Source organism: Prionailurus bengalensis, chromosome D4 (assembly GCF_016509475.1).
Source record: "Prionailurus bengalensis isolate Pbe53 chromosome D4, Fcat_Pben_1.1_paternal_pri, whole genome shotgun sequence".
NCBI lineage: Eukaryota > Metazoa > Chordata > Mammalia > Carnivora > Felidae > Prionailurus > Prionailurus bengalensis.
The window spans coordinates 70,229,378-70,252,457 of NC_057359.1; the positions used below are offsets into that span (position 1 = coordinate 70,229,378).

The 23,080-nt window shown below is 50.2% G+C and overlaps 1 protein-coding gene across 10 annotated transcripts in view; it reads right to left on the reverse strand.

Annotated features, from left to right (window-relative positions):
• Positions 1-14,957, reverse strand: part of EPB41L4B (erythrocyte membrane protein band 4.1 like 4B) — a 128,729-nt gene extending 113,772 nt beyond the window's left edge. For 4 of the 10 annotated variants that reach the window (XM_043566540.1, XM_043566539.1, XM_043566537.1 and 1 more), the window contains exon 1: positions 14,623-14,957. In XM_043566540.1, the coding sequence (XP_043422475.1) occupies positions 14,623-14,931 (309 nt within the window). In that variant the 5' untranslated portion in view covers positions 14,932-14,957. The remainder of the gene's footprint in view (positions 1-14,622) is intronic. The other 6 variants (XM_043566542.1, XM_043566544.1, XM_043566541.1 and 3 more) reach the window with 3 other exon arrangements.
• Between the last annotated feature and the right edge of the window lie 8,123 nt (positions 14,958-23,080).

Sequence of the window (23,080 nt, forward strand, 5' to 3'; positions counted from 1 at the left end):
CCTCTATAGAATACTGACACATCCTGAATAAATACTTCCGACCTTGGACTCCCCGCTCTCCCATTAAAATATCCCACCATCCGGACGGACCTCCTGGTTTCAGCGTTCACCCTCGAGAATCTCATGGGTTGTGCCGCTGCCAGCTCGTATGCATGGACCGGGGCCAGTTCCGGGCGAGTCTGAGCCCCTCCCTGGACTCCGACCGGCCACTCTCAGGGCCATCCATGCAGCACTCGTGCCACTCGATACAGGCTGCAACCGACCGAGTACACGGCTCGGACCTCGAGTCTCTGGCCCCGGCAAACAGGAGCAATAAAAGGAGTCCGGTAAGCGAGATGCCGTGTGACGGGCTGTCAGAGTGCACTGCGGGTTAATAACTAACCTTCATAAGCCTTTTACAGTTTACCTGGTCTTCCCTGGATGAAGCCCGTGTCCATTTCTAGGCCAGGCGACAGGGCAGGCAATGCTTCTTCTGCGCCAGGGGGAGAATCACAGCCGGCTTTCAGGAGAGGTAGGGGAGTCTGAGAGGCAAAGAGCTTGCTGACCGTCAGCTGACTACAGACAGCGGGAGCGGCCAGGAGGGCTGTGTGCAGGAAACCGCTCTTCTTACACGCTAATTACTGCTCATTTGCCACAGGTGAGCAGCATCGAGGCTTCCAAGGCAGACAGGAAAGACCTGCCATCCCAGAATGAGGCTCTGGACCATGTGATCTCCCAGGGCTCCTTTCGGGGCACAACCCAGTGGGTCCCACTGCCCTGCCATCTGCCCCATCTCCCTTCTCTCTGAAGAGTTCATTGATTCTGTTCCCTAAAATGTCTGCTGGCACCTGCAGCCAGGACAGATGGAAAGGGCTCACCGGGGGCCTCCCAGAAAACGTAAAGGAACCCAAACAGGAGTGCACTAGAGAAAAAACGAGTCCAAGGTCAAGGAGGCATTCAAAACTTCAGTCAAGGGGCGCCTGGGTGGCGCAGTCGGTTAAGTGTCCGACTTCAGCCAGGTCACGATCTCGCGGTCCGTGAGTTCGAGCCCCGCGTCAGGCTCTGAGCTGATGGCTCAGAGCCTGGAGCCTGTTTCCGATTCTGTGTCTCCCTCTCTCTCTGCCCCTCCCCCGTTCATACTCTGTCTCTCTCTGTCCCAAATAAATAAATAAACGTTGAAAAAAAAAAAAAACCTTCAGTCAAGGAGCTGATGAAGAAACAGGAATTAGACACAGGAGAAAAAGAAAAGACAGGCACTCTTTCATCAAATCTACTGAAAACTCCAGAGATAAAAACTTTGGACCTTTTCAAAGAAGCAATATCCAGTGAAAAACAGAGGATGCTTGGATGCACTGGCAGGGCCTGAGCAAGGAGCAGGAATTTTGGATGTAGTACTTCAAGCCTCCGTGCCTTTGCATATGCTGATCTGGCCACCAGGAAGGCTGTTCTCCCATTTGTCTTCAGAGCCCAACTTTCTCTCTGAAATTCTCTGGCTGCCCATTTTGCCCACTCAGTCCCACCATTAGACCTTTCTTTGAGCTTGAAGTTCTCTATGGCACTCTTCACACCAGGTGTAATAACTTGTCTCCACACAACCTTCTTGAGGGCAAAAAACCTGTCTTATTGTTCTCTGTATGCCCTGAGTCAGACGCTTTAAACAATGCCAGTTCTCTATACCAAGTGCATCTCAGGGTAACTAAATGTTGAGGATGCCATCGATAAAATCCAGAAAGTGGGAAACTATTATAGGACAAATCAACAAATTAGTGTTAAAAAAAAAAAAGGTGGGGGGAGGGGAAAACTCTAGATTAAGTGCTTTAAATTGTTGGGTGGGGAAAATGGAGATGTTGGTCAAAGGGTACAAACTTTCAGTTATAAGATGAACAAGTTCTGGGGGTCTAATATACAGCAATGGGACTACAGTTAATTAAAATGTTGAAACTGAAATTTGCTAAGACAGTGGATCTCGGGGTGCCTGGGTGGCTCAGTCGGTTAACTGTCAGATTTTGGCTCTGGTCATGATCTCACAGTTTGTGGGTTCGAGCCCGGCATTGGGCTCTGCATTGACAGTGAGGAACCTTCTTGGGATTCTCTCTCTCCCACTCTCTCTGCCCCTCCCCAACTCATGCTTCCTCTCTCTCTCTCTCTCTCTCTCTCTCTCTGTCTCTCAGAAAAAAAAAAAGACAGTGGATCTTAGAAATTTACTAGGATACACACAAAAACTGTAACTGGTGAGGCAGTGGATAGGTATGTTCATTAGTTGGTGCACAATAACTGTTTTTGCAATTTATACCTATATCAAATCACCAAGCTTCATACCTCAAATATATATGATTTTTATTTGTCAATTATACCTCAGTAAGCTAGGGAAAAATATTTTAAAAATTTTTTAAAAAGACCTTTACATAGAATATCAACCAAATGCAATGAAAGGGCCTTTCTGACAACCAAACAGGAAGATTTGAACACTGACTAAATATCTGATACCAAAAAACTGTTATGGGTTGTTTTTTTTTTTTTTTTACTAGGATAGTGGATATATTTATAAAAACAGCCCTTATGTTTTTTGAAATGTGTACTGAAATACAACTTTGAAATTACAGGTTTGGAATTGGCTTTAAAATAATCAGGAAGGGACGGCAATGAGGATACAGACGGAACAAGAGTGGTCAGACATGGGAGATGAAACTCGATAATGGGTACTTGGGGTTCATTACGTTCATTATGTGGTGGGTACATGGGGTTCTCTCTACTTTTGAATGTGCTTAGAAATTTCAATAATAAAAATTGAGGGAAAAAAAAAGTAGGCAGAATCGAAGTGAAATCCATTTAGACCCTACAATTGCTTGCCAAAAGCCACCAGCAGCAAGTACTTCAGTTCATGCACAGCGAAACTGAAGTCAAAACACGAATCCCCACGTAGTGAGGAAAGGCCTGCATGGTGACTCGGACACAGGTGTTCTCGCTTGTTCCACGGACGTTACCTGAGAAGAACAAGGGGCCTGGGAGACAACCTCAGAAAGACGAGCTGGGAAAACCCTGAACACAATAAGAAAAATAGGACAACTGAAAACCAGGCAAAAATCACAGAACAAAGCATTCCAGGAGGAAATATGGTTATGGTAAAATAAAACAAAAAAAGCTGCATGATGCCAAGTGTGGAAGAGTGGATTCACAGATGCTTTTGTATACGGCTGGGACTCTGGGAAAACTATTTTGCAGGATCTTGAAAGGCCCTGCCCACGGCCCTCTTGGCCACCGCGTGCCCAGGAGAGACGCTTGCTTGCATATATGCACCAGGAGACCAATTCCAGGAGGTTCAAAGCAGCATTTTTTCCTAACAGCCCCAAACTGGAAACATTCCAAATGTCCACCAGCAAAGGATAAATTTCAGTAGATTCGTGCAATGGAATACTACCAACCAGTAACAACTACAGTTAGCTCATCGATATGGACGAATCTCATGAACACAATATACTGAAAAAATCCACTTATAGAAAGTTCACAGACATGCAAAACTAACAATATATCATTTAGAGAAACATACACATGCAGTAAACCTAGAATATAGAAAAGGAAAGGATGAGAGATGAATTTCAGGAGAGCGGTAGGGCAGGGAGTGTGGCTGGGAGGAGGTGGGGGGCTTTCACAGCATTAGTGCTGTCTTTGTTTTTAAGCGGGGGTGGTGGGTACATGGATGTTCACTGTATTATTTTTCTTTAAACTATTCACGTACACTCTTTTCTATTTATGTTTTCATCACTAAAAAATTTAAAGACGGAGGACCTGACAACACCAAAAAATTCAGACAAAAACGTAAGGGGGAAACTACCAGATAACCGGAGAGGATACCAGCATTGTGCAGAAGAGTCAATAAAACCATGAGGGGAAGGCTGGGGACATCCAAGTCTCTGATGGCAGAGCCACTAATGAACAGGCAGGACGGAGTTAGGAAGGCCCGGACCTGCACAAAACTCCATCACCTGGATGAATGGATAAACAAAATGTGCTTATACACGCCCTAGAATACTACTCAGTCTTAAAAAGGAGTAACATTCTGACACGTGCTACATGGAGAGACCTCAAAGCCATCACGCTACGTGAAAGGAGTCAGACACAAACGGATAAATATACCATTCCACTTACATAAGCTATCTGGAGTAGTCAAATCCACAGAGACAGAAAGTAGAAGGGTGGTTGCCAGGGGCTGGGGGAGGGGCCTGGAGAATTCTTGTTTAATGGGTACAGAGTTGCAGTTTGGAAAGACGACAACAATCCGGAGACAGATGGTGGTGACGGTTGCACAACAATGTGAATGTGCTTCACACCACTGAACTGTGTACCTAAAAGCGGTTACTTACATTCTGCCACACACACACACACACACACAAATCTATAGTTCAAAGTGGTTGCAGCCTAGCAAGCAAGCAGGTAGAAGCATTGTGACCCTCAGCCTGCCCGAACAGAGGTCAGATACAGTAAGGACGACAACATTCACAAGAAAAGAAACAGGCATGGGGGAGATAGGACGGGGCCCGAGGGATGCCAGCTCCGCAGCCACCTGCTGAACCAGGCGGTCCACATCCTCCCAGCTGGGCTGGCCACATGGACAATCCTACTTTTGGGACCACGCTCAGTGCTGGGAAACCGGGAAGCTCCGGATGATCCCAGAAGTAGCACAGGACCCTTGGGATACCATCTTCTAGTTCTGAACTCCAACAAGGAAGTGCTGGGCACTCAGCCAGCTAGGACTTTAGGGAAAAGAGCCTGAGAATGATAGAACCCAAGTGTCAAAGAGGCTGAAAGGCAAAGAAGTACAGGAATGACCAAGGGGCAGAGGGGCGGGGGAGGGGGGCGCTTATGGCATGAAATTCTGAAGGGTCAAATCGAAAAGGAGTTCCAAGGAGCACACATTTCAAACAGGGAGGTTGAGTGTGCACAGTATGGGCTGGGGGAAGAGCACTGGAAAAGGAGTCAGGAAACCCAGATTCAATTCTGGCTCTACCACACTTATTACCTGAGTGGCCCAAGGCCACATGTGCCCTGAGATCATGTGTAAACGGGATAATGATACCTTTCCACATGGTGGCTATTAAGGGAAGTGACACGGATTCTGCAAGCCTAGGGGGCAGGGTTGCCTAACAGAGAAGATACCAGGTGCTCTGCCTATCAGCTGCCAGTCCCAAGACAGGTAGAGACAGGTGTTACTCATGTCACACACATGCACACACACATACAGAGATCGAGGGGCGTATTTAATCTCGAGTAATCACAAAAGAGGGCACCCAATTAGTGAGGGGTTTGTCAGGAAGGCTTGGATGGGAGAAAATAAAACTGATACCATGTTTATGCACATGTATAGGAAAGCTCAAAGACTGAAGGGAAGCAGTTGCTATGCAGCAGGCTGGGAATGGGAAAATGCAAAATGCTTTTCTGTGTGCTAAGTTTAATGTTGTTCGATTAAGCACTTCTTAATAATGTAAGCCTACTTCTGACCTCAGTGTTGAAAACTTATGGCCATCAAACCAGAATGCACTCTGAGTGAAATTGTGTTCGATGAGTATGACTAAAGATATAAATCTGATCTCTGGAAATCCCAACTGGCCTGCAAAGAAAGGACACCCTTCTGAAGCTCAGAGGTCCCCATCCACCTCAGGACCCCTGGGACAGGCTCAGAATCCACCCACCATCCACCCCACCAATGCCCGGTCCTGCCGTGAGAGGGCCATTCCAGACCACAAATGTCCTATGGCCAGACAGTCTGAGCTTAAAGCTGGAGTCTACCTTTACTAGCTACGTGACATGGGCAAGTTTTTTAACCTGTCTTCCGAGCCCCGATTTCTCCCCTCTACACATCAGGGATAACAGCAATAACACCATCAAAGTTTTTACAAAAATTCAACAAGCCAATCCCTTAAGCACGTAGCACAGCACCAGGCATACAGAAAATGCTCAGTTAAGCCTCAGCTCTTATTAGCTCAAGATACACATCTGCACTTTAAAGGTTCCTCACTTGTTCTTTGAAGATTCAGGGACACAGCCAGAGCTCATAATCCTCTCCTACTTGAGTGCAGAGCCCAGGAAATGGGGTTTTCTGGCTCCCAACCTCCATGCAATTTGCACCTGCTGGGTCCTCTGCCCCGACACCTTCTGACCAAATCTACAGCTGAATTCCTGTGCATCATTTGGGACAACATGACGCCACTTTGGGCGTCAAACCATCTCCAACTCCACCCCACAGTTCAGCTGCTCACCCCTGCGCTGACACTGTTTCCCCTTCGAGATTCGAACTACCTCATCCCTCCTGGATCCCTCCCCAATGCTTAATGCACTGTAAGTGCTCAGTAAGTCCTTGCTGACTAAAGAAAATACACTACAGGTAAACAAAAACATGTTTGGAAAAAATTAAAAATAAACAAGACATTCAAATCAAGTGGGACTAGTGAGATAAATCCAGGTCTAGAGAGAAGCCAAAGAGGCTGCAGAAGGGGCCCTGGGGGGGCAGAGAGGGCGCATCTGGGATGCTGCAAGGCTCCCACCCATCTCTGCCAGACCGGCTCTGGCTGGTAGCAGAGCATGCACAGCCCTGGCAGGGGAGAGAACCGTGATTACCCCAAAGCAGGTGTTCAGAACCCAAGCCCCCAGGTTCGACAGAATTCTATGGCCACATCAGCAGGCCCTTTAACCTTCCAGAAAGCAGAGATGATGGTGAGGAGAGGCTCCGAGGATGGGGAACTAGCTTCTCATTCAGGCAGGAGCAGTGATGCAGGCTCCTACTTTCACTCAGATCCCAGGGAATGCAAGGGGGGGGGGGGGGTGAGGGCCTCCACCCCAAAGAGACACAAACTCAGGGTCTGTGATCCTTATTCAACTATGCTGAAGGGATGGAGAGACATTCATCAACCCATACATGTTTATCATTTTGAGTACATCTTTATATCTAAATACAAAAAGTAAAAACTACAGATGAATACACACCACAATTTTTTTTTTTTTTTTTTTTAGAGAGAGCGTATGCACAAGCTGGAGAGAGGGGCAGGGGGAGACAGAGGATCCCAAGCAGGCTCTGCACTCAGCACAGAACCAGATATGGGGCTCGATTCCACCACCCCAGCTGGGATCATGACCTGAGCCGAAATCAAGATTCGGATGCTTAACCAACTGAGCCACCCGGGCACCCCATACACCCCAATTTTAACAGTGGTTATCTCTGATGAAATTTGAGATGTTTTCACTTCACTGGCTTCTCTATATTTTCTAATCTTTCTGCTTTAAGCATGTTCTGATGTGAAATGAAAGTGGGGGACAAAGGCACACACCCACCTGAAAAAAAAAACCCAGCAAGATGAATCGGCAGCTGACCCTGCCCACAGGCAGTTGCCATGGGCCAGAGGAGGAAACTGGAGTGCCCACAGGCCCAGGTTCCTGCAGAGGGAAACCTCCAGGCAGAGCGGAGAAGGCTGGGCACAGGGACTCAGGCAGTAGAGAAGGATGAACATGTGTTTTGAGGACAAATTGTGGGTGGAGGATTTCTGTGGTTACTGAGTGGCTTTTTTTCCTAAGTCCCTATGCAAAAATTTAAGAGAAAGTACCCCCCCTACACACACACACATACACTGACCTTTTGCTATTTCAAAATTAAACAGACCTGTGCCTTCATCCACAGCAGTGCACTAGGGATGGAATTCAATGAGATTATGCACGTGAAAGTGCTTAGCAAGTTAATATTTGTTCGGTCCTGGACCAGCGCAGGGTCATGTTACTGGCATGGGAAAGACTAACAGACACCTCCTTCCCCCAATTAACACTGACGATCCAGCAAGTGCAAAACCACAGTTTGATTGAGGTCATGCCTGTATCCCATTTGGGAAGGAAAGGATGTTTACCATTCACCTCTCTTCCTCCCTGCACCAGCCCCCACCCCCGCCCCCCGCCACCACCAACTATCCCTCCTTTAAAAGAAAGGTGTTTTTATTTTATTTATTTTTATTCTTTTTTAACGTTTATTTATGTTTGAGACAGGGAGAGACACGGCATGAACAGGGAAGGGTCAGAGAGAGGGAGACACAGAATGAAGCAGGCTCCAGGCTCTGAGCTGTCAGCACAGAGCCCAACGCGGGGCTAGAACTCACAGACTGTGAGATCATGACCTGAGCTGAAGTCGGCCGCTTAACCGACTGAGCCACTCAGGCGCCCCAAAACAAAGGTATTTTTAAAAATACACAAATTCATGACCCAGGTAGGGGTCCAAGGTTCCTCATGGTCTCAATCCCGGGCTGGGATGGGGTGGAGGTGTGGTCAGCACTGAAAGACCACCCTGAGCCAATACTTTCCCTCCAGGGCAGGAAAAGGCAGGCCCCCCAGAGGCCCAGGATGAGGCAAGGTGTCCAGGGAAGCCTGAACCCTCAAGAGAGGGTGGAAATGAGGAGCTGCCTGCCCCTATCTCTTGGGGTATCCTATATGGCCTCCCTCCATTTCTTCCCACAACTGAGGTGAAGACCTCCCTGCCGCCAAGCTAGACCCCGCTAGGCCTCCGCCTCCCCATCCCCACACCCTTAACGGACACCCCCGGCCAACAGATGTGGCACTCTGCCCACTTCTCTAGGCCAGGCCCTCGTCACCCCTCACCTGCCCCAGCCTCCACTCCGTGTGGCAAGAGTGGGCTCCCTAAAGCTCAGGAGCAATACTGTCAACCCCCAGCTCAGAGATGGTCATTGCCCTCTCCCTGCCTACAGCAGTTTTTAATGCACAGCGTGGCCACCCTCAGCTCTCAGTCCTACACCCAGAGTTTTTCAAAGGATACAAAGGGACCACGTTCATCAGAATCACCCAGGGTACTTGTTAGAAGTCCAATTTCCTGAACCTCTCAATCCGAAATTCTGGGCTTGGGGGCGCCTGGGCGGCTCAGTCGGTGAAGCATCCAACTCTTGACTTTGGCTCAGGTCACGATCTCATGGTTCGTGAGTTGGAGCACAGAACCTGCTTGGAATTGTGTCTCCCTCGCTCTCTGCACCACTCCCGCCCCTCACTGTGCACGCAGCAAGCGTGCACTCTCTCTCTCTCTCTCAAAAACAAAATAAACATAAAAAAAAAAAAAAGTCTGGGGGTGGACCCTGGGATATTAACTGAAGGAAAAGAAAATCCCAGATGCACTCTGGAGTACACAGAAGTCAGAGAACCATTTTGCTGGAGTTTCTCATTGTTCAGGAAAATATGTCCTACTTCCAACTGCCAGAAACATATCTCATCCCCCCTCCGTGGTCCTGTGTCAGGACTAGGGGTCAGTTTTCCTTCTTACCACTGATCCTACACTCACCTCAAACTCACCCGTTCCAACTCTTCCCTGAATGACTAATGGGAAGTCACTCTATCCACAGGCCTCAGTTTCCCATATACACAAAGGACGGAATATGTGCTGTCGAGGGTTCCTTTCAACTCCAAAATAAGGTATATGCTCTTTGTGTTCCATCACATACATTCAGCTGGATCAGAGATTCCACTTCCAGAATTCTAAGAACTTGCAATTGGGTGTCAGGGGAGGCATTCTCTTCTCAGCTAAAGTGAAACTTTCAGGGGCGCCTGGGTGGCTCAGTGGCTGAAGCATCCAACTTCAGTTCAGGTCATGAGCTCATAGGTTGTGAGTCTGAGCTCCGTATCAGACTCTCTGATGTCAGCACAGAGCCCACTTCTGATCCTCCGTTTCCTCTCTCTCTCGGCCCCTCCCCTGCTCACGTTCTCTCTCCCTCTCTCTCTCAAAAATAAACATTTTTATTTTTTTTTTAAATTTTTTTTCAACGTTTATTTATTTATTTGGGACAGAGAGAGACAGAGCATGAACGGGGGAGGGGCAGAGAGAGAGGGAGACACAGAATCGGAAACAGGCTCCAGGCTCTGAGCCATCAGCCCAGAGCCTGACGCGGGGCTCGAACTCCTGGCCCGCGAGATTGTGACCTGGCTGAAGTCGGATGCTTAGCCGACTGCGCCACCCAGGCGCCCCAAAAATAAACATTTAAAAAAATTAAAAAATAAAAACTGAGGGGCGCCTGGGTGGCTCAGTCGGTTGAGCGTCCGACTTCGGCTTGGGTCATGATCTCGGGGTCCATGAGTTCGAGCCCCGCTTGGGGCTCTGGGCTGATGGCTCGGAGCCTGGAGCCTGCTTCCGATTCTGTGTCTCCCTCTCTCTCTGCCCCTCCCCCGTTCATGCTCTGTCTCTCTCTGTCTCAAAAATAAATAAAACGTTGAAAAAAAATTAAAAAAAAAATTAAAACTGAAAGTTTCAAAAAGCATCTCTCATACTACATATAACTTCTGATTTCCAGTAAAAAAGATGTTTAGGGGCGCCTGCGTGGCTCAGTGGGTTAAGTGTCCGACTCTTGGTTTCAGCTCATGTCACAATCTGACAGTTCATCATATCAAGCCCCACATCAGGCTCCCACATTGACAGCATAGAGCCTGCTTGGGATTCTCTGTCTTCTCTCACCTCTCTCTCTCGCTCAAAAATAAACATTAAAAAAAAAAAAAAAGATGTTTAGCCTTCCTACCACAGCTCTTTTTGGTTTGTTTTTAGCATCTGTTACTAGACCTGCTTCCCAACTGGTTCCACAGGTCAAAGAGGCGGTATGAGAAGTGTGTAAGATTACAACCTCTGAGCAACCCTTCAGTATCCTTCTGTGTACTGAAGCCTTTATATCATCCTTGTGGCGTTATGCTCCCAACGTCCCCATTTGAAAGACCAAGAAGTCGATGCTCCCAGAATTCGAGCTGCCCAGGGCTACACAGCCAGCCTGAAAGGCTCCAGCATGGATCTTCCAAGTCTGAAGTTCTCCCCACTAGCACTGAACCACAATGAGCCAACGCTGAGTCCCAGATTCGGTGAAAGCAAACGTGCCAATGGCACCACCACTGGCCAAGAAGCCATGCCCTCCGAGGCATGGCGGGAGCGCTAACCAGTCAGTCACACACACCTCCTGACAGCTTTCCACACAGAGCTGCCGGGAGACTGTGCACGCAGGGGAGGGGGAGACGGGGCTGAGCAACAGCCTCACGAGCAAAAGCGATGCCAGGGATTTAGTCAACAGAGAGCTAATATGAGTCAACAGCGGGTGCCGCTGCCAAGCACACTAATGGGATCTTCGGCTGCATTAATAGAAGGCAAGTGTCTAGGGTACGACCGAGGGAGTCCTGCCCTGCTCGGACCAGACCACACCTGAGGGCTGGGCAGGGCAGGGCTGGTCTAAGTAGAGGGAGGCAGCACCTTCCAAGGACAGGTTTTCTGAAGAGGGGTGGCTCATGGCACCACTCTGGCCTATAGGGTGAGCCAGGGACTCCCCTGGAAGCTGGGTTTGTCAAGCCCATTTTATTTTAAGTTTATTTATTTTGAGAGAGAGAGTATGCACAAGCATGGGAAAAGAAGGGACAGAGAGAGAGAGAGAGAGAGAGAGAGAGAGAGAGAGAGAATCCCAAGCAGGCTCTGTGCTGTCAGTGCAGGAGCCCGATGTGGGGCTTGATCTCACAAACTGTTGAGATTGTGACCTGAGCTGAGATCAAGAGTCAAAGGCTTTAACCAATTGAGCCACCCAGGCGTCCCAGCAAGTTACAGATGGATTTTTTTTTTTTTAAGATCCTTTTGTTCACATTTTACCAAAGACTGAGAAACCACAGCAAAGGTTAAAAACGGGCCGGCATGCTAGGGGATGCAGCCTACCATCGGACAAGGAGACTACAGACCCCATCTGAGGATGACTGAAGACAATTACAGTTGCTTCTTCCTTTATTAAATATAACCACTGGCCACGAGTTAGCCAAGGAGTAGACCTGACACAATAGGTATTCTAAAAAATGCACAGGGGACACTGGATTTGAGATCCTATGACCCCAAGAGTCAAAATCTCCAGGAAGCCCTCTTAACCTGCCCATCCCCCAGGACGCTGTCTGGGCGAGCCTGTCACATCACTTAGCATCACTTAGAATAAAAAGGCATGTTTTTACCTGTGTTTCCCAAGAGCCTCCAGGCCACCTCTCCTTCACCTGTGTCCACAGCACAATGCTTGGCACACTGGACATGCTCAAGAAAAGGTGCCCTGGCATGGTCACACTGAAAGTGCTGTTGTGTTCAAGTCAATTTCAGAACCTAAAGTGTCCAGATTAGGGCCAATAAAATGGCTATGACAATACATAACCACTGTTAGTATGCTGAGCAAAGGAATTCTTGAAGCTAACACCACCAGAGGGTTTTAATTACAAAGGGCCATAGTTAGCCCAGGAAGCGCACTGAGTGCCTGGGGAAGTGACAGGAGACAGAAAATCCAGCTTAGGGGTATGGCGGCCAAAGGTAAATCCTATCTGTGTGACAGGCAGCAATGCAACACCAGAGCCCAGGAAGCGGTAAAAATCCAGGAAAGCAGAAGAGGAAAATAATGATAAGCAGGGCTAAATGCCAAACAGGATAGCATAAAAAGTGAGCCCAGTGAAATGGGTCTTAGGAAGGAGCATGCGTGCTACAAATTCATCTACAAACTCACTGGGTTCTGGCCACCGGGTGCTAACCTCGTACTCAGAGAATTAATTACAGGAACTCACACCCTGATCTGAGAAAACGAGCACAGGAGACTGTGTGATGCAGTTCTGATATCTAATAAATCTTTAAATCGATGAGCCGTGCTCACTGGTAATTTTTCTTCATCATTCCTCCGGGAGGGCTCACATGACAAAAGCCCGCATTTTGTCTTTGGATGGGGTGTGTCCATATAAATAAAATTTCGGGTTCAGGACATCACATCCTAAAGCATGGAGAAATCTGCCATCATAAGAAAACCTGGGGAAATCTTTCGTCCAGCAACCTTTTGTAAAGTGGAGAAACCTTTCAATGTAAGCATCCCCCTCCCCCACGCAGAGCTGGGCTTGCTGGTCCAATCCCAACCAAATCATTGGTGTACCTGTCTGGGTCTATTCACCACACATGCACCTGACTCAGTTTGCATTTTTCATCTGAGAAACACCACTTAACGCCTGTCGCACAAACCTGACAGAAGCAATACATTTTATAAAATGAACCATCCCTGGGGAACCGACAAGAAAATCCTCAAGGAGCACGGTCAAAGTTCCCATGGAGAGCTTTCCTCTCCCTGATCCGAGATGCAAAATACGCCACATCCTCTCCACACAGAAGCTGCCCACCTCTCCACTCCTCCAAGCTCTTCAGGCCTCCTCTCCCAGCTCAATACAAGCTGGAAAGCCTCAATTCTGGGGAGGAGTAACATTTTCATGCTATTTTAAAGACAACAGCTCTAAGCACAGGAACGCTGGCTCCTTTTCCATGAATAAAAAGGCCCCAAAAGGGTATTATCATAACAAAATGATATTCTATGGAGAGCACTAGGAACCACAAAAATAAAATTGCCATAAATTGAAACCGTCTCAAAATTAAACCTAAGGCAGCATTAAACTCCAAGGCCAAGCAGGTTCTGATTTTCCCATCTAAAACCCTTACAGGTCCCTAGTTCTCTCCCGAAATCTAAAGAATTTCCCCCACCAGGTAAGGCCTAAGTGTTTCCTTTGCAAGTCTGGGTATGTTATTTTTTCCGCATGAAACCCTCGGAATAACCTGTAACATTCACCTAAAAGCTCAATCAGCGCTGTGTCCTCAGTCACACCCAAAGATTCCCAAAGGCACCGTCTGCCGCAGCGCCAGGTGCCCAGTAGGCGCCCCATTAATGTGCGGATTTGATTTGATCACATCTGGCCCCTTCAGGCTAGAAAGCCGGACGCCCTGGCGGGGACAGCAGCGCCAACCCAGCTATCTGCTGCAGGGGGGCGGGGTGCAACCACCTGTGGGCGGGTGGCCCGGGACCCGGCGCCGCCGCCCGGGGTGCCTTGGCCGCCCCACGCACGTTGCCCGGGGCGCAAAGTCCGGCGCGCCAGGCCCCGTGGGGGCCCCAAGGCCAACTCCCGGCGCCCCAGCAAAGGGCTCTGCAGGTGCAAAGTTGGCCAGGTCCAAGAGAGTCGATTTTAGAGTTAGCTCCCAAGTCGCCCACCTGCCTCCCACCCCCCTCCCCGCGACACTAAGGGCTGTAGGGACTCTTTGGGATGGGGCGGGGGCGGGCATCGAGAAAGGGAGAGAAATGGTCCCTACACTGCCTCCCAAACTTGGGGCACCTGCTGGGCAGCTGGGGACGAGGCTTCTCCTTCCTGCCGTCTCCACAAGGCCTGATGGCGACTTTGTGGGGGCAAGCAGGCCACCTCGAGGCAGCCCCGCATTGCTTTGAGATTTTTCTAAGCAATAACCCAGCACCAAGAAGGCCCCCGCTGGAACCCAGGGGGCGGAAGGGGAACGCCGGTCACCCGCGCCAGGGGGCGGGGACTCGGGAAGAGGGGACTGGGTGAGCTGGGGAGGGAGTGAGGCCCAAAGGACTAGGTGGGAACCGGAGAAGGCGCAATCCAGCAGCGCAGTGTTCCAACGAGGGGGCACAAGCCACGGAGGGGGTTCCAGAAGAGACCGGGACGGGGTGGCCCGAGAGGGAAGCAGGGGTAGGAAGTGATCGCAGGAGAAGGGGGAAGGGATCCTTGGATCTCCCAGAGGGGAGCAGCGGGGGAAGGGGGCTGCCCCAAGGGGTGTCAGTACCCCGGGTCGGCCCCGTCACTCACCGGCAGGTCCACGCTCACTTCAGTCCCGTCGAGCAGGAAGACGCGGCAGTACAGGGTGGCCTTGGCAGCGCCGGCGGCGGAGATGTGCACCGCCGCACCGCCGGTGAGCAGGGGCCCGCCGCCGGCCGGGAACACGCTGCCCCCCGGAGCCGCGGGCAGCGTCGAGGAGGCGGCGGCGGCGGCGGCCGGGCCCCCCCGGGGTCCCCCGTCGCGCTCGTCCCCCAGCCCGGCGGCCCCGCGCCCCGCCGCGCCCCGCGCGTAGCGCTGCATGGAGCGGCGGCCAAAGGTCCGGCGCAGGAACCGCAGCATCCTGGCTGGGGGCGCCCCCTGCCTCCGCCCCCTGCGCCGCCGCCGCTGCGCCGCCGCCCGGGAGCGCCCCGCGACGCCGTCAGTGCCCGCGGCCGCCCGCGCCGCCTCCCAACGCCTGCAGCCCGGGGCTCGCTCCCGCCGAGGCCGAGGCCGCGCTCCGGCTGCCTGCGGGGCGCGCCGGCCCGGCCAGCGCCGGCCGCGAGTGGCCGCGGGCGGGAGGGCGCGCTCGGGGCGGCCCCGGGGCCGTCCCGCCGCCGCTGCCGCCGCGCGCTCTCCCGGGCCGGCGGCCCGAGCTTGCCGCTGAGGGGCCGCTCCCGACGGCCGGCCGCGGGCGGCCCGGGAGCTGCGGGGGGCGCGGGGCGCGGGCTGCGGGCTGCTCCCGCGCCGCGCGCCGGCCGAGGGCCAGCCGAGCAGGGCGCCTGCGTGCTCCCGGCGCGCTCGCTCCCACTCGCCGCGCCGCGCCCGGGGCCCGAGGAGGCCCCGCCGAGCGCCGGCTCCCGAGGCGCCTTTTCCTGCGCCCGCAGCCCCCGCCTCCCACCTGGGAGGTTGCACCTCCAGCCGCCGCCACCGCCGCCGGGACTGCAGCACGCCCTCCTCCCTCGGGGCTGCGCCGGGTAATTGCAAACCGGGGCTGTGCTGCCCCCTGCCGGCCCGAGCGCCCCCTGCTGCTGTAGGTGTGCTCACGTGTGTACACGTAGGTGAGCACACACGTGTTTCCGGCGTCCCGAGCCCGGAGCCCTGGAGCCGCCAGAGTCTCCCCCAGCCTAGCAAGGAAAACGGGGCTGCATGCCCTACAGGAGCCTTGTTCTGGAGGCCAGAGAAAGACAGACAGAGAGAGAGAGAGAGAGAGAGAGAGAGAGAGAGAATAGCGTTCAGTGAAGGCCCTAGTGGGCCCTCAGTTGCCCCTTCTGGAAAAGGAGAGGGGAGCACTAGATGATCTACAATGTCCCTACTAAGTTAAGTTCTGTCCGTTTAAAATCTCAGAGCTGGAAGGGCCCTTGTAGCCATTCCAGTCCAATGGACTCGATCCAAATAAGGAAATTGAGGCCGGACAAGGAGGAAGCGTACTTTTCCAACCTACGCCTCAGAAAAAACACCTTTCCTCAAGAAGCTTGTGTGCAGTATTGAGGCAGAGGCCCGCATAAATAAACAGCCATAACTGAAAAGGCTGGTAAAGGTCCGAGGCAGAGAGAAGTGTTTATAAACCATGCCCCTCCGGTATACACATTCAAGGCCTGCTTCCGGGAGAAGTGGGTCGTCCAGTGTTGCTGAAAGGAATATTGAGGAAGAGGAGGTTGAAAGGAGGGCAGGCCTCTCCAGAACAAGAACACTGCTGTTTTTGTGCCTGGCACTGTGCTAAGTAAGCCCTTTCCATTCATCATCTCACTTAATCCTCAGAATAACTTGGTTCTATAGCCGGTGTTATCCCCCTTGTACAGACTTGAAGCTTAGGGCGCTTAAGAGACCCGCTCCAGATTTCACCGTTAACAGGGGCTCGTTCACAGAGCTTCAAGGCTGTTGCTCCTAACCACTGCCAGGCTGAGGCACCTGGCATGATAAACAGTGGAGGTTTCTGAGAGGCGTGGAAGGAGGCAGTGGTCGCAGCAAAAGGGACAGAGAAAAAGGGAGGGACGGATTCAGGAGGCATTCCAAAATAGGCATTTTTTGAGGATCAGGCACGGTCTTAGGTGATTTCATGGATGATATTTTCATTAATCCTCACTCCAACCCTTCCAGGTAGTTCTGTTTATCCCCATTGACTTAGGTGGAATTTGGGGCTTAGAGGAGTAATATCCTTGCCTGAGGTCTCCGAGCTCCTGCATGGCAGCCGCAAGCATGTTCACTTGTTGTATAGTGTTCTCTGTGTGACTCTCCAGGGCTCTACTACATGACATTGTATTGTGAAGGGGCATCTGCAGTCAGCCTTCGGATACCCACTCTGCTTGCCCTAATACAAGACCAGCAGCAAGTTGGTGTTCAGAGGTAGCCCAATCTACTTGCTGGTTCCTAAGGACAGCTCATTTCCTACTGGATAGCCCAAAAGTAATGTGGTCGACCGAATAATGTCCTCCCAGAGATGTCCACATCACAATCCCCTTTGCAGATATGACTAAATTAAGGAGTTTGAGGTGGAGAGATTATCCTGGATGATCCAGTTGGGTCCAGTATAATCCCAACGGTCCTTATAAGAAGGAGGCAGGAGGGTCAGAGTCAGAGACAGTGAGGTGCCATTGGCAGCAGAAGCCAGAGTGATGGGTCCAGGAGCCAAGGCATACAACTGCCAGAATCTGGAGAAGTTAAGGAACAGATGATCTCTCCTAGATATTCCAGAAGGAATGCAGCCTTTGATTTTAGCTTGTAAAATCCATCTCAGACTCTCAGCTTCTAAATTGTACAATAATACATTTGTGTTGTTTTAAGCCACTGAGTTCGTGGTAATTTATTTCAGCAGCAATAGGAAATGAATACAAGTGCAGTATCGTTATATTAGTTTGGTGCATTACAGTTTTCTTTTTTCTTTTTTAATGTTTATTTGTCTTTCAGAGGGGGAGGGAGGGGCAGAGAGCGAGGGAGACACAGGATCCGAAGCAGGCTCCAGGCTCTGAGCCCAACGCGGGGCTCGAACCCACGAGCCATGAGATCAGGCCCTGAGCCAAAGTCTGGTGCTTAACTGACTGAGCCACCCAGGTGCCCCACATTATGGTTTTCAAAACCAGCCCTCCACCGTGAGCCTCATTCAGCTGGTGATTTATTCACTGTCATTGTCTCCCACTAGACGCCAGCTTCTGTGAGGACAGGGCTTTCTCTTATTCATCGTTGTATCGTCATCTAGTACCTAGATTGCTGTCTGGTGAGTAGTAGATGTTCAAGAGAACCACTTCCTGAATGAATGCAGGATCTTATTTCATTGTCATGTGGCCCTATGGGTGTACCTACCTATGGTAGGTATGGCTGTTGCCTTTTAGGGATGGGGAAGATGGACATCAGAGCGCAGCCTAAGCCCACACTCCTGTCCCCTGACTGTAGATTCCCTATGCTACCGACAGCACCGCATCATCTAGAATCCCAGGGGGACTCCATGTGGCTTTAGGTTCACCTCCACTTCCTCTGCATCAGGCACCGTACCCTACTTGATCTCACGCAGTCCTCATCACTAGAGTAATTTAAGCACTATTTTCTCTACCACGCAGAGCAGAAACAGAAGCTCCCGCCTTCCTTTGATTAAATTTCATGTCACTCAGGTTTCAACCTCAGAATTTCAACGTTTGATGAGCCAGCTTGCATTTTGTCCGTTCACAGTGCTATTATTTCAATGATTGCTCTGTCTTAATCTTTGCCTTTTGGACCTAAAAATCTCTATCCCTGTTAACTGAGGTCTATAAAATTCAAAAAAAAATTTTTTTTTCAACGTTTATTTATTTTTGGGACAGAGAGAGACAGAGCATGAACGGGGGAGGGGCAGAGAGAGAGGGAGACACAGAATCAGAAACAGGCTCCAGGCTCTGAGCCATCAGCCCAGAGCCTGATGCGGGGCTCGAACTCACGGACCGCGAGATCGTGACCTGGCTGAAGTCGGATGCTTAACCGACTGCGCCACCCAGGCGCCCCTAAAATTCAAAAATTTTAATTGCCGTTTCTCAGACTGCCTCTGGCTCAATGTGAACGGGCCAGAACTGCACAGGTATCCTGTCTGTCAATACATCACTCTTTCATGAGACTTTCGGCCCTCAAACCGTTATTCAGAAGCCCCAGTATGTCCCCCTGCATTTCTGTCTAGAACCATCTTGAGCTGAAGTTCCCAAGAAACTGCGCTAAATCCCAGGTCCTTTTCTCGGTCATTAGTAGTAGCTTGACTTCCTGAGTTTCACAGGCCGAGTTTGGAACTTCATCTCTAGAATCACCCTCTTGCCTTGTCCTGGTTAAAGCTCAGCTCCCACTTTTTCGCCCACTTCCTCAGGTTCATGAGAGCTTCCCATCGGGCTTGTCATCACTGCTCCAAGAGCTTCGTATCATCAGCAAACCTTGGAGAGTTTCTTATGCACTCCCTTCCTCTGGAGTAGTTTTACATGTTAATTAAACAGCCCTTAGCCCTGTCTCTAAGGAACTCCTTTCAGAAATGCGCCATTTATCCCTATCCTTTGTTTCCTGGCTCATTTCCTAGACTCAATAAAATTGTGCCCTCATTCCATCAGACTCATTTTTTCATAGAACAAGATTGCACTTTAGTATATGTTCCTATTTACTCCCTTGTAAAGTTTTCTTTCCATAGACGTTTACTGAGACCTTACTAGGTACCACAAAGCCTTCCCTACCCTTTTTAGTATTTAATTAATGGCTGCCTAATCTTTCTGGTATTGTTTCACAATAATAGCTATCATTAATTAAAGACTGTGTAGTGGGCAGCTGTGGTTTCTGCTAGCCTATGTTTTGGGTTACAAAGTTTGGGTTACTTTGCAAACTACTTCACTTGCACTGAGAGGCCTAATGATCTAGGCGAAGCTGACCCCATCCCCTGCCTCAGGTTTGGCACACGATCAGGCCTGGCTAATCAGACCATTGCATTTCCACAGACCTGTTAGTGGCTCAAGAATGGGTAGTTCCATGGGTAGGCCCATGTTGGGCCAATGGAGGTCAGCCCGGGACCTCTTGCTGAAATTACCGGGAACCAGCAGTGTTAAGTCTACGTTGCTGTGTGGGCCCATATTGACGCCACATGCAGAAAGCCTGAGATGATAACAACACAAAGAGAAGCGGGCCAAGAGATGGAGAGACATCAATTTCATATGACAATTCAATTTTTGCCTGCCTGGATCCAGCTGTGCCTGAAGCTACCCCCTGGAATTTACAATTTAAGGAATGACTCAGATTAGAATGATGATTTTCCAGGTCCCAGATCTTTCCTCTCCTTCATTTGCTCTATTTTCCAAACACAGAGCATAAGCATTGTTTTAAGTAGACACTTACTTTGTTCGTTCTTAACCGACTGAGCTACCCAGGTGCCCCACTCTGTTCATTCTTTAAAGGACTTATCTTCAAGCAAACCATTAGCAAAGCAATACTCATCACTGAATGGTCCAGAAATAAATGGAGAGTTAACAAACCATCATCCAAATTTTTAGATACAGAAGTGGCAGTGACAAAAGGACTTCTGAGTGACTACAACTTATTCCCAAATTTGTATTTTTAGCCAACCCTTCCCCCTGCTCCAGATCGTATTTCTGACTTCTTCCTCAGCATCTCATTCCTAGATCTCCATTTCAAACATCTACTATCCAGCCCTCTGTCTAGACTCAAAAGATCAACATCTGGACAGAATTGGGTGTCCCCACACTCCCCTGATGCCAGCCCTAGCATGGGTTTCCTATCTGAGGACCCATTTTGTCCCTAGCGGGTGTGCATCCTGCCTTGGGAAAACACCTGTGGCTCTGGTGTGATAGTCCTAACATTCACACTGGAGAGGCACTCAAAGAGTAGAAAGGGGGCATTTTCCTAGTGCCTACTCACCCTGCCACCTCTGTGCCTACATCTCCAACGTTACCCCTCATATTGGACATTCCTGATGAGTTTGCCTTTCTCTTACTCTCTTAGCCAGCTGCTTACCTTTTCTTCTTTTCTATCCGGTGCTCTAAAATCAGTGTCGTCCTATAGAACTTCCACAACGAACATTCTGTAACTGTGCTGTCTAATATGGCAGCCACTAGGCACATGTGACTATTGAGCACTTGCAAGATAGCTAGTGCAACTAAGGAACCAAACATTTAATGTTGTTGCACTTAAATTTAAATAGCTATGAATGATTCATGGTGGCCATATCAGACAATGCGGGACTAGACATCAATCACCCCTACACCATCACTTACAGCTGGGTTCATCTGCCTAGTCCCTGCTCCAGTCTTGCTGGGAGAGTCTAATTCCAAGTAGTGACCCCTTTTGCTGTGTCCAAGACTACTGGCATCAACCTTCCCATGCCCAGCCGAGTCATAAGATGACAGCTCTGGTCCTCTTTGCCATCAAGTAAAAAGCCCATCTTCTGTCAAGTTGGTCAAAACCAAGGCAAATTGCTCTTTTGTGGCAAGGCCCTTGGCAGCTGGGCTGGTGGCTGAGGAGAATCTGCTTTTGAAATCCTGCTACAGCTCAGAGCACGCCGGGGAAGCTGTATTCCAATAAGCGAGGCTTCCATGACTCACTGGGGTTAATTAACCCTGTACAACCGATGTACAGGAGCCACAGACACAAAAGGAACCCTCCCCATCACCTCCTTTTCTGTTGTAGACTTCAAGTGCTAGTTCAAGCCACGGAAAGATAATTTGAAGAAAGAGAAGATAGTAGGTAGGGTCAGATGCATGGCAGTGAAGGTTTAAGGGGAGTGAGGTCCGTGACGGGCCTCTGAAGTAGGCTAGCGGAGAAGAGCTGTGGCCCACATGGTGGGAGCAGCCAGTGGATTACACAATTGAAGAGAAAATGAGCAGGGTAATGGAGATGGTAGAGCCAGACCACTCGCTTTGAAAGCTTAGCATCAAAGGAAAGCGGTGAAGTATCAAAGAAACAACACGGGAGTTCTGTTGGACTCTAGTCCAAGACTCACTTTTCTCATCTGTAAAACGGGCAAGTACTGCCGATACTTCCAACCTCAAAGTTTTATTATGATACTAATGCTATGACAAAGCAGTCGATGCAAGGAAAAAAAAAAAAAAACTTTATAAACTGCAAAACTCCTGTAAACAAATAAGACTGGGAGGAAGAGGGAACAGGGCAGTAACTAGAAGGAGGCAGGAGGACCAAGCAAAAGTTTTGAGACTATGGTTCTTATTTTAATATTCGGGAGGCCAATACATATTAGGAGAAAACAAGGACAAAGCCTACTGAGGAGGAGAGACTAAAGGGAAGTGGGAATATCAGAGAACAAACACATAGAGAGGGTTTGGGGGAGAAGAGTAAATGGCATTTTGTGAAACTGAGCAGAGAGCTGGGTGGAGCTGAGAATTCTCAGAGGTACCCCGCTTTTCATTCCCAAGGGAATCCTAAAAAGGATAATATTTTTCTGTGTTGCTCAGAGGTTTATGGTTTATTAAGTGCTGTCACAGACATGACCGCATTTAATTATTCTGCATGACAACTCTGGCTGTGAGGTGTTCTTATCCCCAGTTTACAGCTGAGGAAACTGGGGCACGGACAAGTTGTGGGACCTGCCTGAGGCCACATAGCTGGTGAGCAGCAGCTCGCTGGCATTGGAACCCCCGGATCCCACAGCTATCTGGCTGGGCCTCCTTCCCTCCCTCCTGGCCCTCTCCAAACTGCAACCCGGCCCTTCCCCGAAGCCACACCAACTCCCGCCCTCACTGACTCACTGGGAGGGGGCCCTGTTCTTCTGTACTCCCTAGAGCCAGTTTCTGACCTCCAAGACTCCACCCTCTTTTTTATCCCTTCATCCCCTCCCTCCCTGCCTCCCCCAACCCTCCCCTGCTTCCCCCAACCCTCCCCGCCCCCCTGCCCCCCCACCCCCCCCCCCCATTTTCTCCCTTTCGATTCAGCTGTGAGAAATAAAGGCAGGGGTGTTGATGATACTAAGATGGAAGTCACTGCAGGCCTGTCCTGCCCTGCCACTCCCCCGCGCCTGGGAGATTCCCAGGGGAAACAGACAGGCAGCAAGGGCACTGGCCACGGATACAAGCTGTGCTTTGTTTTGGTTTTGCTGGGCCAGCCCAGCACCCCGGGTCCTCTTCTAAAGCTGAGTTGGAGCCCAGCTTTCTAGCCTCAAGGCCTAAGAGGGTCTCTTTCTCTCTAAGTCTCTGTTTCTCTGTCTCTCCCTAAACCCTCCTTTGTTTGGGGGATGTTTGTTTCCTCCTAGCCACTAACTGACTCCAGATGCAAAGGCAGTGCACTAGGTGTGGGCGTAAGGAAGAGAGGAGCACATTCTTGTGTGTCATTTTTTTTATGCTCAGTGACCCCTGCACACAAGCAAACTTGACCTAACTGTTGCCCTGGAATCTGACCAATCAGATTAGTATTCCATCTACTTAAGGCGGAGAGCAGAGAAGGGTCAAGGAGACTTTCCTGGTGTGGGCAGCTGAGCCGGGCCTTTCTCTGCCAACCTCACTTTTCCACAGTCACTACCTGATCCCCTGGACTGCTATGTCTCTCCCTCTCG